This window comes from Drosophila suzukii, chromosome 2L, assembly GCF_043229965.1.
Source record: "Drosophila suzukii chromosome 2L, CBGP_Dsuzu_IsoJpt1.0, whole genome shotgun sequence".
Lineage (NCBI taxonomy): Eukaryota > Metazoa > Arthropoda > Insecta > Diptera > Drosophilidae > Drosophila > Drosophila suzukii.
The window spans coordinates 24,277,196-24,295,311 of record NC_092080.1 but is presented as its reverse complement, the minus strand read 5'-3'; the positions used below and the strand labels follow the sequence as shown (position 1 = coordinate 24,295,311).

At 44.9% G+C, this 18,116-nt stretch overlaps 4 protein-coding genes across 10 annotated transcripts; 3 read left to right on the top strand and 1 right to left on the bottom strand.

Moving 5' to 3' along the window:
• The first annotated feature begins 1,007 nt into the window (after positions 1 to 1,007).
• Positions 1,008 to 1,836, top strand: CCDC53 (Coiled-coil domain containing 53). Its single transcript, XM_017077181.4, has 3 exons — positions 1,008 to 1,153; positions 1,207 to 1,646; positions 1,708 to 1,836. The coding sequence occupies exons 1-3, from the start codon at positions 1,109 to 1,111 to the stop codon at positions 1,745 to 1,747; spliced, it is 525 nt and encodes a 174-aa protein (XP_016932670.3). The 5' UTR covers positions 1,008 to 1,108; the 3' UTR covers positions 1,748 to 1,836.
• On the bottom strand, positions 1,825 to 3,015 carry RpL36A (ribosomal protein L36A). The gene is made up of 3 exons (XM_017077182.4): positions 2,859 to 3,015; positions 2,509 to 2,682; positions 1,825 to 2,064 (listed from the first exon to the last, which is right to left on the bottom strand). Exons 1-3 carry the CDS (start codon positions 2,859 to 2,861, stop codon positions 1,927 to 1,929), a joined length of 315 nt encoding a protein of 104 aa, XP_016932671.1. The 5' UTR covers positions 2,862 to 3,015; the 3' UTR covers positions 1,825 to 1,926.
• A 1,009-nt stretch (positions 3,016 to 4,024) lies between these two features.
• LOC108011950 (uncharacterized) lies at positions 4,025 to 4,773 on the top strand. 7 transcript variants are annotated; one of them, XM_070999517.1, is made up of 3 exons: positions 4,025 to 4,292; positions 4,341 to 4,427; positions 4,497 to 4,773. In XM_070999517.1, the coding sequence occupies exons 1-3, from the start codon at positions 4,186 to 4,188 to the stop codon at positions 4,720 to 4,722; spliced, it is 420 nt and encodes a 139-aa protein (XP_070855618.1). In that variant the 5' UTR covers positions 4,025 to 4,185; the 3' UTR covers positions 4,723 to 4,773. The 7 variants fall into 7 exon arrangements, with proteins under 7 accessions (XP_070855618.1, XP_070855620.1, XP_070855617.1 ...); XM_070999519.1 differs by having other exon boundaries at positions 4,352 to 4,427; positions 4,499 to 4,639; XM_070999516.1 differs by having other exon boundaries at positions 4,027 to 4,292; positions 4,352 to 4,445; positions 4,495 to 4,773.
• A 1,042-nt stretch (positions 4,774 to 5,815) lies between these two features.
• On the top strand, positions 5,816 to 18,087 carry Megf8 (multiple EGF like domains 8). The gene is made up of 6 exons (XM_017077191.4): positions 5,816 to 6,410; positions 6,736 to 7,152; positions 7,499 to 9,421; positions 10,338 to 12,731; positions 12,941 to 15,359; positions 15,585 to 18,087. Exons 1-6 carry the CDS (start codon positions 6,051 to 6,053, stop codon positions 16,751 to 16,753), a joined length of 8,682 nt encoding a protein of 2,893 aa, XP_016932680.3. The 5' UTR covers positions 5,816 to 6,050; the 3' UTR covers positions 16,754 to 18,087.
• The last annotated feature ends 29 nt before the right edge of the window (positions 18,088 to 18,116 follow it).

Here is an 18,116-nt window from a genome sequence, read left to right as displayed (position 1 = left end):
GTTTGACAAAGAATGAGAATCCGAAAGATATTCTCCAATATTATGTATATGCAAACAAAAAGTATTGCAATTCTCCTGCATGTAAAACACGAACTAGAAAGTTGTAACAAATACAAAATTTAGATTCCGATTTGGCATTCAACTAATACTTAAGCAGCAAAAGTGCAGCCGCGAGGGGCACGATAAGCATTACTTAACTAAGTCGAAATAAAAGTTCATTGTAGATTTGAGCATATAGGAAAGGTCCCAGGTCCTAAAGGAACACCCAGCACATAAGTTTATACATACATATATAAAAAGTAAAAAACCAAAATGCATATTAACTGGACGATACTTTTATAACAAATTGAAGAGAAAGTACATAATACTCAAAAAATACCATTCACACATTTCATGTTAAGATATAATAAAGTGGATAAATAAAATATTAAAAACCAAACTATGACTGTTGTTTAAATGGTTTCGTGAGAGATTATTTAGGTGAGTTTGTAATAAAAATTTTCTATTAAAGTAAGAATTATTTTCTATAGAGGTTTTAAGAAAACTACGTTAATTTAAAAATGTACTGCATAGTATAAACATTTAACATTTTTATATAATTGTAGTTTTATAACAAATTATTAATATACATATCTCGGATTTTGCCCATAATATAATTCATTAGGGGCTGTCCAATGGACAGTGTCCATATATTATGAAACCACGTGGGAATGTGTCAGCCAAATAATTAAGGCTGTGAAAGAAATTAATGTTTATCCTCGAAAAACTAACTACTTATGTTTAGTTAATATATGGACAGCTTTATATACGAGAGAGTTAAGCCCAATGTTATTTAAAAAAAGATTGCAAGCTGATACTCGTTGGTACCGTGCCTAAGGTAATTAGTTAAATTGTTATAATTTAACATAACATATGTTTGTTATTTTGAAAACGGCATAGACCATAGTTCAAACTCGGCGCACAGTTAACCGTTTTGAGTTTTGAGGAAAATACCTAAAGCTATGTATAAGTTCACGGTAGCAAAAAATACTTAACATTACAACGGTAGAAACCTGGCAACCCTGAAACCTGCGAAAAAGAAGGCTGGTAAAAAAAAACAAAAAAGAATATGGATGCAACTTCAGTAATTACGGGCGATGTGGATAAAACACAGGTAAATGGGATTTTACTAGGATAGAGTATCCTTTCACCAAGTTATTCTTCTAGATACCGCCGCTGAATCAGAAGCGCATCCTGGCCTTCGTCAACCACTTCCTCGTCAGCACTTGCACCTTCCTAAATGAATTTGCCCTGGGCTGTGAGACAAAGTTTGTGGAGATGGAGCGGCAACTACAAAAGACGGAGGCTGCCCTCATCATCCTGGAGGCCAAGCTGGCGTCCATCCCCACCGAACACCATGTAGCGGACGAACCATCCAGGATCCCAGCGCCAACCGAGGAACCCAACGAACCAACTCAAATACTGGACTCTAAGGTGCCATCCGCGGATAGCCAACCCGAACCGGAAGATCCGCCTGAATGCATCGGAGTGCGTGCTTGCGATGATCTGCGCTACAGGAAGTTCTTCAAAATGGTTCAAGTGGGAGTGCCCGCACCGGCGGTTAAGCAGAAAATGACATCAGAAGGCCTGGAACCACGAATTTTGGAGTAAGTTGTGTGCTTAGGTTGTGCACCATATGTTCTACATCAACCGTTCGTTTCATTCCAGTACGCCCAATCTGATCCTGGCAGACGGACTGCGTGAGTGAACGACTGGTAGAAGACCAAACCCACTTTGTGATATAGCAATTTTTGCTACACTCTTCAATTAAACATTTTTTAAGGCTTACGTCTACAAGTTTGTTTTGTTTTATTTGCCGGAATGGAGCGGCGCGAAAACAAGTTAAAACCACTTCGTTAGCAAAAAAGAGTTTCGGTTTAAACGAGCCTAGAACTGGATCATCTGTCCCTTGCGCTTCTTGTCACCGCCCAGCTCGAAGTGCTTGCAACGCTTGAGGGGAGTTTGCTTGCGGTACTTGCACTCGGTGCACTCCATACGCAGCACAATCTTCTTGGTGGTCTTGGCCTGAAACGGTATAAAAACATAGATTAGCAAAGATAACGATATGGTCGTTGGTTTATAGGGTTGTCTGAAGCTGCAGGTGAGGCGCCATGGGCGGGGATGCCACATAACGCTGCCTTCTCGGCCGCACCGGTACAACAACACTTTTGATCTGGCACAGTTTTTTCCCACCAAAAAGCATAATGCTCAACGAGCGCAGCGATTTAGTTCTACGAAGCGCCATTTAGGTTCTACACCTGCTACCAAGACTGTCGGGTCTAAGGTCTAACCTTATTTTGGTTATTTACTATTTACAATGGCCGGTTTGACAAATCGTTCAGCAGGGGCGATTTGAGCACAGGGTTCTGTAACCCGGCAGAAAATCCCTGTTAATTCAATCTTCTTGACAACCTTTTGATCTACGACAGTCTGGTGGCAGGTAAACTTCTTCCGGACGCGGGAACTCACCTTCTTCCTGAAGATAGGCTTGGTCTGACCTCCGAAACCCTGCTGCTTCCTGTCGTAACGACGCCTGCCCTGAGCACCCTTGCGCTCCTTGGACTTCTTGTACTGCGTCACCTTGTGCAGCTTGTGGACCTTGCACTTCTTGCAGAAAGTGCGACGCTGTTTTGGTACGTTCACCTGCAGGCGGGAAATGGAAACCAATTAGAACCGTACTTCCTCGAGCAGCGAACGGCCACGCACTTGGAGCACGGCGCCCCCCACATTCCGTTTTATGAGCCAGCCATGCTACGATTTCCGCTCTCGACTTCGTTCATGTTCAGCGCGGACGTTCGGCGAGTTCGGAGAACGCTTACCATCTTGAAAATATAATCCTGATAATGCAAAAACTATGCAAAATTGCCGAAATCACGAAACTAGGCACGTGTTGTCGTCGCGCAGGAAACGCAGCGAAAAGAAAAGGAAAGAAGAAGAGTCGCTAGAGGTGGGCAGAAAATAATGTGGCCGCGTTGCCGTCGTGAGTATCGTACGTCACAAACGAGTAGTTCCATCACTGTTGTAACTTTTGAAAATAAAAGGAGACACTTTGTCCATAATATAAATTACAAGTGCTTTCTGACCGAGAGTGAAAGAATATTCCACATAATAATTAATTGTCCAATAGCTTGACTTGCAATTTGTTTTGTTTTTTAGATGTTCATAAAGAAAGAGATGCCAACTTGATTCCTAGACCGGCAGGGAGCTGCCAACTGTGTTTTTAGACTGAAAAGAATGATTTCGCTAGAGGTGACACCTCGATGTCAAACCGTTGGGACTGTCGACATATACAATTTAAATATCGTTTTTGTATGACTATCGAATAAAATTGTTATAATACTGTTCAGCAGATGGTGTTTCCGAATTTCAATTCACCGGCGAAACCCGTCTAGTACTCACATCGACAAAATCCCTGCGCCAGCTATAGAAGGCTAATGTGGTATTCAGAAAGACGAGGATTCTGCTTTAGCAACTTTTTCTTCCATAGTGCTTACTATCGTAGATTGAAAGAGGATTTTCGTCAGAACTGTTTTTCGCCCCCGTACTCAGATAAAGGTAGTTTTCGCCTTAGCGATAAAATTCCGCCTAATTCCTTCATAAGAAATACTCGTGTAGAATAGAGAAGGGAAAAAGTCGCTACAACTCGATGCAACGGTAAAAGGGAACGCACATGCAAATTGATTCAGTATTTTTTGTAGTTTAGTTTAGTTTATTTTTGAAATTGGCGTTTCGGGTAATTTTTTGGGAAGAAAATGCATTTGAAATGCAATGGCGCCGTTATAAAGAAAATGGTTGTTAGTGCAGGCCTAAGAAGCCTTTCAAAGGCTCGGAAATCAGCAACTGATCTCATCTTGAAAATAAATTTCCTATGTTTTTTTTAGGGAAATGACCAACCTCCAGGTTATATTATCCTTGTCAAGAACTGACACCGGTTTGCTTATGCCGATCAGCTGTTCGCCTCAGCGATTCTCTATGTGAACAAGGAATTCGCTTAAAGTGCAACAACGATATTTAAGCGGCTGTGTGCAGAGGGTATAAGCTAAGGAAATACCAAAAAAAGTACCAGAAAGTACGGCCGCGCAAAGAGTACAAAATTAAATCTTTCACTGTGTTCGTGCAGAAGCTGTGTCGAAAACATTAAAAGAAATGGAGGGAAGTGCAGATCCACAGAAGAACCTTGATGGGGAGGAGCATGCAGAGTTGGACTTCGCTCCCTATATGAACTTCCTGCCGGACGTACTCCCGCACAGAGAGTAAGTTCTGGCCAAAAGAAGTGGCTTACTTTGTCCTAATATAAGTAGCTTTTTAGCAGAACAATCAGTAATGCTATCTCCGATGAGGTCTCGAGTGATGAATCGCTGGACTCCTCCACCATCAGCTACATGGAAGTAAGTTGCTCTATTGATGTAAGATTATATTATGTTATAATATTAAAATATATGTGTGCTTTCATAGAGAGGAGGAGAAGAGCCATTACCAGCCATGGCTATGTGTAGGATGCTAGCCAAATTTCTGCAGCACCAGCAGAACAACCCCGTTTCCCGTCCGACACCCACATTCTCGAGGCCCATTTTGGCTTATTGGAAATCGGAGCTGAACAGCATGCGTCCGGAAGATGCCGCCAAAGTAGAGAAGAAGATGACGATGCTTCTGTGGGACGAGAAGGAAGCATTAAACTATTAAATTACATATACTACGTATAAATAAAAACATACACATCCGTTTAACATTCCATTTATATGCATTGTTTATTATCCTTTCTGATCGCCCTAAACGAACCGAAACCAAAGAAGAAAATATCGTGCAAATTGTGTATTCCTGAAAGTACAATTTTGAAAATAACAAGGAGTTTCCCCATAGCTGTTGAAAAAATAATCAAGGAGGAGAGTTCCGTTCGGCTAAAAGTATGGAATCGGAATTATTGAGAACCCAAGACCACAATCTCCTACGAAAAGTGGCGTGTTTGGAAAATTATAATCAAATCGGTCTGCTTCAACCAACGATTTAGACAATTTTGGAAGTTGAATGACCCCTAGAGTGTGACTTTTTCCCTACATAAAGGTAAACCGCACTGGTCCAAGACACCTTTTTCGCGCTTTCCTTTGATCATTTATTTTTATCCCAATTGCATTGGCATTTGTTATTAACATTCAAATTGTTTCCCTTCAACAGCTGTCTGTTCCTAAAACTCATCTTCCCAAAAAATCCAACAACGCAATGTACAGAAATCACCGAAGTTCTTAAAAAATACTAAATAAAAATAGTGAAATACTAAATATATTTGATTGTGCGGTACATTCCGCTGAAGCGGAGTGTCATGGTACAACTAGACAAGGTCGTCTCGTCGGCAAAATGTAGTCCGTTAACTATAGCCGAACAATTAGGCAGCTGACATGCGGAGTGTAATGACTCTTCCCGTCCCTTTCTAACATATGCAATTCTATCAAAGAAAATGTCGCTGGAGCTGATATACCTTCTGTCTGAACAGACTATAAGGTAGTTGACAAAAAGCAGCCGGTTAATTTGATTCCCTCGAAAAAAAGTGATCATTGAATCTGGAAATACTAAGTGGTAATATAGGATGTAGATATAATGGGCAGGGCCTTATTGAATTTGTAGAGAACAGCTGATATTTAACGATTCAACAGTTTATGGAATACCCTAAATAAAAACAGTATGACCAAACATCTTAAAAATCCTAGCAAGTAGGACAATAACATCCAACTATCGACTTTCAGGCAAATCGGACTATCGATTTTTGATTAGATAAAATCCCGATAGATGATTAGCACTGTAAATAAATCGAAGTATTTTCAACAATTTTCTGGCGAAAATAATTGGAAATAGCGAAGACAACAGCAGCCAAAACCGGACGCGCTGGTGGCCCGGGCCCAGCGGCTAGTCGTGTGCAATGGCAGAAGCCAGCGGACGCTGGCTGGAGTGAACTGAACAGCCAAAACGGCACCCAGTGATATATGGCCAAAAATTTGCATAAAAAGTGAGCGATTAAAATGCAGAAAATGTACGCGTTGCTCGCAACCTTGACATTCTGGTCGCTAATGCTGCGGTCGGAACAGGCAAACCCGACGCCGTCAGTGCCGTGCGATCGCAGCCGGAAGGTGTTCACAGAGCCCTACGGCGAGATCTCCGATGGACCCTCCGGCTTCAATTACACCCAGGACTCGCACTGCGAGTGGCTCATCAAGGCGCGCAACGACAGCCAGTTCATCACGCTGACCTTCCACAGCATGGGCACCGAGTGCTCCTACGATTACATCTATGTCTACGACGGGGACTCCTTCAATTCAACCCTGCTTGGCAGCTTCAGCGGGCGGACGCAGCCCCAGCGACTAGTGGCCCGCAGCGGGAGCGTGAGTATTGCACCCCTTTTATGGCCCTGCAGGAGTGGAGGAAACGGTTCCCTTTCTTTCTCCTTTTCAAAACAAGGTTTCAAGTAGATCACGTAGGAAATATTTTAACGCACAAATAGCGTTTAAGGAGCATATATCACAACATGGGTTAAGGATTTGGTCACACAAAGATTCGGCTCTATTAGCCATATACAGTTATTGTTAATGAGCCACTAGTTGTTGCTACGCGTTAGTAGGAGTTATAGGAAACTAGAACCCCACTCGTAAAGGGCTATACTCTCTGTATTCTGTGTTCTCCCAACTCAGAGTTTAACCTCTCCCTCAGATGCTTATCCTGATGTACAGCGATACAAACTACGTCCTAGATGGCTTTCGGGCCTCCTACTACATATCAAACTGTCTAAACAACTGCCACAATCATGGAAAGTGCGTGGGCCACCAGTGCGTATGCCACGGCGAGTGGGTGGGACCTGACTGCGAGGATGAGGCCTGTCCGCATCGCTGTGGCGAAAGTCAAGGACGAGGTCGCTGCCAGAAGAGCATCTGTCACTGCTCACGCGGGTTCAGCGGCCGCCTCTGCGATCTGAGCGATCATCCAGCGGGCAGCAGTTGGCGCTGGCTGGCCACCGACGCCGAGGGCATGACTCCCCGTGCCGCCCACACCGCCGTTTACATGGAGGACGAGGACGCTCTTTACGTGTTCGGGGGTTACGACCTGAACAACGTTATTAGCACTCTTCAGGTAATGTCGTTTAACAAGTATATTGATTTTATTATTTAAAAATTTTATTAGTTAAAAAACAAAATATAATATTAATAGAATACTAGCACTAAAAATTATACTGATCAATGATCAATAAAAAATGCAACAGGTCTGGCAGTTAGCCACAGCCCTTTTTTTAATTATTTTATTTGTGAAATTAAAAAAGGTAAAACTGCTTACTCTTGACACAAAAACACGTTTAATAAAAAATTTTCTATCAAATAAATAATTGTGAATAATTGCTACTTTTGCGGTACAATTATATTATCCCTTAAGATTGTTAAATGTGGTATATATCTTACCAAATTATTTTGATTTCTTTCAGATTTATCGCTTTAGCACCAGCCAGTGGGAGGATGAATGGGGCATTGCCCTGCAGAGTCGCCGTCACTTCTATCACCCGCAAAAAATCGATCATACGTTGCTAAAGGCTGTGCTTCAGCACAAAAACGAGGACGAGGCCAAGCTCTGGGGTCTGAACAGCGACGTGAGCTTTTTCAGAAACATTCTGTACACCTTGGCGGAATCCAATCTGCACCAACGTCGCACGCGGTCCTCCCTTCCCCTTACCATTGTGAACGCCAACTCGACGGACGAAGAGTTAAACGAGTATCTGGAGGATATACTGGAGGAGGTAACGGATCATAAGCCACACGGACGATATGGCCATGCAGCGGATCGCGTGCCCGGCGGCTTCGTTATCTACGGTGGCAAGCATGACAATGGTAGTTTTTACAGTGACCTCTGGCAGTACAACAACACGGAGAGTGGTGGCAAGTGGAAGCAGATGGCCATTAGATCGAAGGTTAAGCCGCCGGCCTTGGCTAGGCATACGCTAAATACTGCAGGATCTAATCTCTATATATTTGGCGGCAGTCTGGAGACGGGTGAGTTCTCATCCAGCGTATATCGCATTCCACTTCCCCTCTCCGAGGATTCACAATGGGAGCTGGTGCAACCTAGAGGAGGAAAGACGTTAGACGTTCGTCTGGCAGCGCATTCCACCGTCTACTACAAAGCCACAAATTCGCTAATTGTGTTTGGTGGAATCATGACAAGCTTAGCACGCTTCTCGAAGCTCTCGGATCGCATTTACGCTTTTCAGCTGGATCAGATGCATTGGACGGAGATTTTATACCCGAGAACAGCGCTAAGGGACACCAATATACCCAGGGAGCGAGCATTCCACACGGCCACCATATCGGGCAATTACATGGTAGTATTCGGGGGCTATACGCACCGCCACAACAAGGATGAGATTTGCTACGACAACCAGATGTACTGGTACCATCTAAGCTGCCACATTTGGATTAATCAGGTTGTGTCCGCCGAGGATAGCCTGTATCCGAAACCACAGGGCGTTTTTGCCCACGCCGCGGCTTTGCGCCGAAATCACACACTTTTGATTGTGGGTGGCTACCATGGAAATGTTAATGCAGATCTTTTTGCCTATGAATTGCCCCAGGTGCTGAGGGTGGAGAATACTCTTTACAATCCGGAGATCTCTTGCAGATTGCATGCCTCACACACCGCTTGTCTTTCGAATCCGGAATGTGGATGGTGCTCGGCAGATAGTAGTTGCTACGGTCGCACCATCGGCGCCAATTGCACAACCAATCTTCAGACGACCAGATGCCCAGGGATATGTCCCTCTCTAGGCGATTGCCACTCTTGTTTAGTCCATGGCTCGCAATGGGGAAAATCATCCGGAAATAAAGTAGCTTTTTCGGTGGCCAGCAAACTTGGATTAAACGAATGCACATGGTGTGTCCAAAATGCAAAATGCCACCACCGGGATGACAACTACGGGATTTGCGGAGATAGTTCAGGCTGGTGGGGTGACAAAGGCACGGAGATTCGGCGACCCTCGCTATGTACAAGTACTGACAGACGCCCGGGACTTACGTACATCAAGTACCACTTTCCGATCAACTATACCATGCCAGATTACGTGGGTATTGTGAATGCCACTATGGTGGATTTTGCCTCACCGCCGTTTACCACATATTTTGAGCACAAACTCGAGGGAGAAATGCTGGCCCGTTTGGTAGGATTCGTGCGTCCGCAACATAAGTGGAACAACTCGGCAATCCAGGTGTGCACCAGCTACTCTTCGGCAGTTTTGCGTGTTGGCCTTGGTCTTTACCTTGATGAGCTTGTCAATGTCACCACGCAGAGCTCAAATCAGAGCTACTGCAGCAACGTCCAGCTGCCCACCACAGAGCAACCATTCACCATTGATTTCCAGGTGCGTTGAATAAATTTATTCTGGGTGTTACAGAACCCGTTTCAAAATCACGTAGACGTTTTAAAATCAAAAAAGAAAAGCTTTCAAAAAAAAAAAAACGATAGCAGGATAACAGAAAGCTGTTATTGCATAAGTGGGAGAACTGTCTCCAGTGTTTTTTTTTAAACTTGTTTGTGATTTTTATGCTAAGACACATACTGGGATTTTGTTTAAATTTAATCTGGGTAATACAGAACCCGTTTCAAAATCACGTAGACGTTTTAAAATCAAAAAAGAAAAGCTATCAAAAAAAAAACGATAGTAGGATAACAGAAAGCTGTTATTGCATAAGTGGGAGAACTGTCTCCAGTGTTTTTTTAGACTTATTTGTGATTTTTATGTTAAGACACATACTGGGATTTTGTATATTTTTTTTTAAATAAGCTCCAGGAGCTGTAGCAACATGCTCTTCAAAAACAGCAACACCTGTTACGAAATAAAAATTTGTAAAAGTAGCAGCACAAGAGCAAAACCACGAAATCTATTCAAAAATCGATCTGTTCATAGAAAAGTTATGAGAAATAAATGTTATGACCGGTAGTTACGGCTAGATCGCCAAATCGAAAGCAATCTCTCTAGCGCCCGCCATTTTAAAGGTTTGTGCCTTGTAGCCTATCTTTGCTTGATCCGAGAAACACGCCCACTTAAACAAAAAAATGTCTGGCGACCACGTTTTTGAACATTTTTGTAGTGTATATTTTATGTTTTTTTTTTTAACTAAGTCCGCAAAGCTCTTCTGTGAACTAGCCAGTAAACTATTAATCTAATATTTTTGAACGAATTTTTAGTATTTATTATGTCCTCTATATTTCGTTATTTGTTAAAACTTTAAAGCATTTTAATGCCAACTTAATTATTTTCCCTAAATGGTCTACAGGCTCGTCGAAGGATTGGAGGGAACGGTATTTACAACGCCTATCAAAAGACCAAAATGGAACTTCAACACTTGCATAACGGCCAATTAAACGCATTTACATTTGAGTACTTGGAGCCGTACTACTCCGGCAAATGCACCCAGTATTCTAACTGCCTCCACTGTCTCACGGATGCTTCCTGTGCCTGGTGTCCCCTAACCAGCGTCTGCCACCTGCGATCCGTAAACGAGACTGAAGTGTGCAAGAAAGAGGATCTGAAAACCTACCATTGGTCTTACCTGATCAGCCAACCTAGTCAATGTTCGAACTGCACAAACTATGTAAGCTGCGAGGCCTGCGCCCAGAGTGGAGAGTGCGAGTGGTGGACGGAGGACGCCCGTTGCGGCAGGATCGGCAAATCCAACAGCAGCGTGCGGGCGGTAGAGCATTGCCCCAGGTCCTGCAGGGAACGCCATGGCTGCCAGGAGTGCCTCGGCGAGAGAGGACGATGCGTTTGGTGCGAGGCCAGCTCCCAGTGCTTCAGTTTCTCCGTGTACACAAGTGAGTATCAGTTTGGAATGTGCCGCGAATGGATGGACCAGGTAGTAAGTCGCCAGCCGCACGAGCTGGCCGATCAAAAGCACCACCAGCCGCCGCATCTACTACAGCAGCAGTGCAAGTCCTGCGAGCAGCATCGAAACTGTTCCTCTTGTCTGCGAACCTTGAGCTGCGGTTGGTGCTTCGATCGCGACAATCCCATCGAAGGTATTTGCATGCAGGGCGATTTCAGCTACAGTGCTGGCAATTGCTCTCTGGCTTTGAATAGTTCTTCCCATCATGATGCGGAGTGGGCGTACGCACAGTGTCCGGATGTCGATGAGTGTGGACTGGGCCTCCATGATTGCCACAAGGAGGCGAAGTGCACTAACACCCAGGGCAGCTATAATTGCCACTGCAGAAGAGGCTATATAGGCGACGGCAAGTTTAGCTGTGTCAGGACGTGTTATGAGTTGTGCCAAAATGGAAACTGCTCGGGTCCTCCCGATTACACCTGTCGCTGTGCTTTGGGCTGGACCGGAGCCGATTGTGGACTAAGTTGTGGCTGTAACAATCATTCGACTTGCAATGAGAGACTGGGGAAATGTGATCAGTGCCAGGATTGGTCGGAAGGTGAGAAATGCGAACGATGTCGACAGGGGAGCTATGGGAACGCCACCGCTCCACACGGATGCCTTCCGTGCGAGTGTAACGGTCACGGACACCAAGATCTTGGCATCTGTAATGTCAGCAACGGAGAATGCTACTGCAAGGACAACACCCAGGGAATCAACTGTGACTTGTGTGCTCCCGGGTATTACGGAGATCCTAGAGCCGGCGGAAAGTGCTACTATCAATGTGAGTCCAGAGGAATACTAACCAATATTGGAACGAGTGCCATTGGCTCGTATCAGTCCTATCGATCACCCTGGGGCGCCAGCCTAGAAGTAAAGGAGTGCTTGTGGATACTGCAACCGAAGACCCTACAGGCGGAGAAGTCGCTTCTTCAGCTGGAGTTTCAGTGGCAGAGTCTGGCCATGGATTGTGATGAGAACGCCGTGTATATATACGATAGTCTGCCAGACCTGACAGGTGCCACCCAGCAGAATCAACTGCTGGCCGTGGTTTGTGCACCCTACAGTTCAGCCAGGATCATCGAAGCCCGTTCCAGTCACGTCACGGTTCACTATAAACAGGGCAGTGAAAGACGACACTTTGGATTCAATGCCCTCTACTCCGTTATGAATTGCGTTGCCGGAAGTTGTCTACCCCCTCACATCTGCGATGCCCAACAACGTTGCGTTTGTCCAGCCGGATATGTGGGCGCAAGTTGCGAGATTGAAATCTGTCCGAGCAACTGTAACGCCAAGAGAATGCAGGGATTCTGCGACACAGAGTACGGCAGGTGCATCTGCAGTAACGCCAATTATGCGGGGGCGGATTGCGGTACGTTAGTTCAGCGGAACCACCTGGTAATAACGGAGCTATTCAATACGCAATTGCTAAGCGAAAGTCTGGAGCATCTTAGAAAGACAATACCACGATTTGGACACTCGGTGAACGCGGATCGCAGGGGATCCCTTTGGATGTTTGGTGGGTATTCACCCAACCACGGACCTCTCAACGATTTTCGGCAGTTCGACACAAAGAATAGCACCTGGCTGCAGGTCACAGTGGAGTCGTCGACCCCAGAGGATCGCATGCCCCTTGGGCGGTATTTCCATGCCTCTGAGATCTTTGTGAAAAAGCAGATTATCTACATATATGGAGGAATCGGTGCAAATTCGCAGCTGCTAAATGACTTTTGGATGTTTTCGATACAAAACCAACGATGGAGTCAGATCAAAGTGGAGGTGGAACCAAGCGGAGCGGACTACCAGGTGAGTGCATTGGGAAAATAAGATCTAAAGGTAGTCCTGCCAGTCAATAAGATTAACCCTCTATAAATATGTATACTATACGTGATATATCAGATTTAATATAGCGTAATTTTTTTTGATGAGCAAACAGTAAATTTAGTTTGTGTGTACTTTGTGAAGCTCATTTCACTTTCACCCATGGTATTATATGTATTTATTCATATTTACAGGTGGATTTGCCGCCGCCTCTAGCCGGTCATACGCTTACTCATCTGCGCTATCAGGAACACGAGTCGTTGATTCTGCTTGGCGGATTGACACTAAACAAATCCCGGCCTCTCGAACTGTGGGAGTTCAACCTTGACACGGGTCGATGGCAGCAGCTAGCAGCCGTGGGTGCCAGAATGCCAGTTCTCTATGGCCATACTTCTGTCTACCATCCCGAGACAAACAGTGTTTACTTGTTTGGAGGATATTCCACGGAGCCACAGAGCAATCTTTATGCGCTGGACTTGCAGAAGCTGAGCTGGACTGAACTTCCCAGTTTCAGGGAACTTAACTCGCCCGCCGCGATGCTACCCAGGGCTCGTTATTTCCACTCGGCCGTCAGCACTGAGCACTACATGATCCTTTACGGTGGACGTACGCAGCCATTTAATGGAACAGATGTCCTCATTGCCTACGTGTACGCCTGTAATCAATGGGTGCGGCTGACAGAGGATGTTGAGCTTATAGGACGGGTTCCAGCCTCTAGTTATGCAGAGGACATGGCCATCGATCCGGATACGGGTGTCATTTTTGTCATCGGTGGATGGGACGGCAGTTCCACACACAGCCACGTGACCAAGATAACTTTACCGGATGACATTTGCCAGCTGTGGAGTAACGGAAAGTATCAATGCCGGCACTACATGGGATGCAGCTATTGTACGATTCAGAACACGTATAGTTACAGTAGTCACTGCTTCAGTCATGGACGTACTCCTTGTGCCAATCACAACGGAACTTTGGTGGTCAATAACGGAGCTGCATGCGATGACGACTGGATGGCGAGCAGGAACTGCTCGAGTTTCGCCACCTGTGGCGCATGTCTGGCAGCGTGGCCAACCCATCAAGAAGTGGCACCCGTCTGCCAGTGGTGCGATGAGTGCGGCATTCGCGGAAGGTGCGTCCCTGCCGGGGTGGACTGCGGTTGGAGGAGCGCCTGGTGCAATAAGGAACTGAGTGTGGGCGTTCTGGGGCTATGTCCCCTACCTCAATGTTACCAATTAAGCTGTGAGAGTTGTATGCTTCAGCCGCAATGCAACTGGGCCAGGAATGAACTGGGCACTGTGGAATGTATAGCCAAGGAGCTGGTGGAAAAGAATCAATACAGGTTGGTCGAAAGTTGTCCCCTACCCTGCCACACTCACGAGAACTGCAGCTTGTGTCTGAGCCAAACGCCCGCTCAGGATCGCCAGGAGTGCAAGTGGTCTACTAAGCTGAATTTGTGCCTGACGCCCAGTTCCCAGCCGCTGCTTTGCGCGGGAGGTGTTTGTGGGTTGGTACTGGAAGCTAGCGAGTTAGAACGCTGCCCAGAACCCTGTCACGTTTACACACAATGTTCGAGCTGCTTGGAGCACGCCCACTGCGGGTGGTGTGCCCGCGAGGGACACAATGGAGATGGCATCTGTACGGAGGGAGCATTGGAGCACAAGCAGGAACATCCTTCACGATCCACTTGCGACCTAATATATGCCAGCTGGCGAAATGATTCACACCTAACACATGCTGATGTTGTGTCCTGGCACTATGTGCAGTGTCCGGCAGAGAATGAGTGTGTTAATGGTCATCACAACTGCGACGCGGTTTCTGAACAGTGTATTGACTTGGACACAGCGGTGGGCTACAAGTGCATCTGCGCCCAGGGATATCGCGAGGAGCAAGGTGTCTGCATGCCCGTATGCAGCCAGGGATGCGTCCGTGGCAATTGCGTGAGTCCCGATCAGTGTCAGTGCGACTTTGGCTACGTGGGCGCCAATTGCAGCATCCAGTGTTTGTGCAATGGTCATTCCAACTGCGAGTCCAGCAGCCGACTGGACATTTGCTTAAAGTGTCACAACAACACGATGGGAGAGCAGTGCGAGAAGTGTCAGCCGCTCTTTGTGGGCAATCCCCGAGAAGGTCATGCTTGTCAACCATGCTTGGACTATTGCCATGGGCACAGTGACGTGTGTGTGGCCTATGATTCGGATCCGGCGGTGTTTAATATGACCCGTTCTGAGCTGGAAAGGATTCTACCGGAAGGGCCCGCGTACAATGCTACCTGCTTGAGATGTGGCAATCACACGGATGGAGACCGCTGTGATAGCTGTTTAACTGGCTACTTCCGCGGCAGCGAGGATCTACGCAAGGAGTGCCGGCCCTGCCAGTGTCATGGACATGGTAACATTTGCGATGCCGTTACCGGCGAGAAATGCAATTGCGCCAACAACACGGAAAGCGATGCCACTTGTACCGCGGGTGGAGGAAAGAACTCTGCGCAGCTCTGCTGGATGGTGCAGTGCTCCAAGTGCCGCGATTCGTACGCCGGCAACCCCACAGATGGTCACCAGTGCTACAAGCAAATAACCGTCGAGTCCCGAATGTGCTTTGATGCCAAACCCATTGGTAAGTGCAGTTACCATTTAATTGGTCAGAAATAATATAGGAAAAGGCTTTCCCTAATTTTAAGGGATCAAAAACTTTCCGCCAGTATAGAAGATGAACCATGCAAATTATTATTGTTAATATTAATGCAAATTGTTGTTAAACATACTGTACCTCACATTTTTAATTTATTATTTATTTTATATAAATTAGTTATACTTTTTTTTCCTTTATTTTTTACCACAGAGGAATGCAAATCAAAGCCAGCTGCCCTAAAGCCCGGCCAGACGGTGTTCTTTGTGATCCAGCCTCGATTTATGAACGTGGATATTCGCATTATTATTGACGTGACACAAGGCGAATTGGATGTGTTCATGTCGCCCCAGGACGACTCCTTTATAGTTGAGACAAATGAGACGACCGGCTACCACGAGATCTTCCTTGACAACCGTTACAATTGGGGGCCGAAAATAAAGCGCGAGCATCCCCTAAATGTTGCTTTGCCCAGACACGATAACGTAACGATCCAAAAACTATTTTCACCCGAGCGTCGCATAGGAGGCGGTGGCCTAGGAGGAGGTGGAGGAGAGAGAATAGGAGCCAACACCTATTATGTGCCCCAGTTGCAGGACTGCAAAAGTCATGGGGGCCACAACTTTATAGTGAAGGATCAGCACGCAAAAGATTTGAGTACACATGTAACGCTCAATCACTGCAATACATTGTTACGTCTATTTGGTCTGAAAAATCGTTTGGTGCTAACCCTGCCCCAACATGCTCACAATCTGAGTGCCACCCGCTTCTTTATTGCTTTGCGAGCGAGCTCCGGACCAGAACCCAGTTACGGATCCGTTGTGTTCCGTCAGGATCAACTGCATATTGACCTGTTTGTGTTCTTCTCAGTGTTCTTCTCCTGCTTTTTCCTCTTCCTCGCCGTCTGCGTGATTGTGTGGAAGGTGAAGCAAGCGGCGGACCTGAGACGAGCTAGGAGACAGCATGTTGTGGAGATGTTGCACCTGGCCAAGCGTCCGTTCGCCCAGATCTTCCTGGCATCGGGCAGCCTTGATGTGGATAGTCCGCAGCCGACCTCCTCCTCCTCCTCGGCCCGTGCCATGCGACAGCGTGCCCGGCAAGCGCTTCTCCTCCAGGAACAATCCGCTGGCGACTCCCAGCCAGTTATGCACCACTCGAGTCGTCGCCAATGCTCGCGCATCATGATGGTAGCCATCGAGCCAACCTTTGACAACTTGGCGGCTGTGGGAACGGTGTTCATTAGCTTGCCAGGTCGCTCTCGGGCACCATTAAGCATTGCCCTAGGTTCTACTCTCATTTCCTATTCTCGGCAATATCCCCTGAATGGTCGCCATTTTATGCGCGCTCAAAGGGGTCAAAATGTTGCGCATCATCCGGCTTAAAAAGGAATCTCTACAGCACGAACAAACTAGTTGTTAGTCAATGTCTAAAAGCCGAACCCACTTTACTATCTGTGCATGTATGTATGTGTGAAGTACATAGAGACATTCTTTTAGATATCGGTGTATATGAATAGAAATTAGTGTAGGTAATTTTTGTACATAACGTTTAGATAACGCAAATAATTATTACTATGTGTACATAAATATGCAACAAAAATTGTGTTAAACGATATCTTGTGCTCGCACAAAGCATCTATATTTATAGTTCATACTTATGAAAAGATAAACATACAGGAAATGGATAAATGTTAAATTTTAAGCATTATTATAAAGGAATATTGGGTCTCGAATATGCAACAGGATACAGAAAAGCATTCACATATTTTAAACACAGAACAAATTTTCGGACTGATTTATATGAAATTTCATTTGGCTAATACGTAGTTTAAAGATAATTTATTATAACTAAAAACGTAACGATCTGAAAAGTTACCAAGTGAAAAGTAATGGAACTTAATGGTACACATACAGCAGAGGGAATTTGATACACAGTAAAGTACTTTTAAGAATGTCAATTTTTTCGCAAAACGGAATGACGCACAAGAACAAGTAGAAGCCATATGAAAAACAAAGAAATCAAGATATACGTATTATTATAGAATACTGAAAGTGTCATAGCAATTAGACATTTATAATTCCGAACTAAAGTAAATGTCATTCTCTTTCGCTCAAATAGGTTTCTTTTAGATATACGATATAATTTTTTATTCTCGCGTACCTAGTATATATTTATGAAGTATTATGATATTCCTTCCCTGTTGGTGGCTAGCATTTGCTCAATTAGTTCTTTAGCTCTCTACTGCGCACTCTTACGCACCGGTGTACCTACTATTTTAAGAACAAGAAACTATTTTTATGTACAATCCAGTTTTTTACACACTTGTTATGTTTACACAAAAGCTCACAGACACAAACACGGCTGGAAATAGTTCAATGATTTCTAAGATAAATTATTTCGAAAATTATCCAGCTACACATCACAAAAGAACAAAATCCTACAGAATCTTTCCTAACACGTAACACTAATCGCAGAAAGCAAAAGGTTGTAAAAATTCTTACTACATCGTTTTAGTTTAGAATTCCCTCCTTACATGTGGTACTATTTTTGTATATTTTGAGTTAACAAAATTAGCTAAATTTTTAGAACTGATGTATATTTAAAACAATTATAAAAAAATCGTCCCATTTTGCAATATATTTATACATTTTATTTTATATTATTTGTAATTGTTTTTTGCAATAAAAGTAAACCTATGGTATATAAAGTTTATAAACTATTGACTTTGAATTTAATTCCGACCCA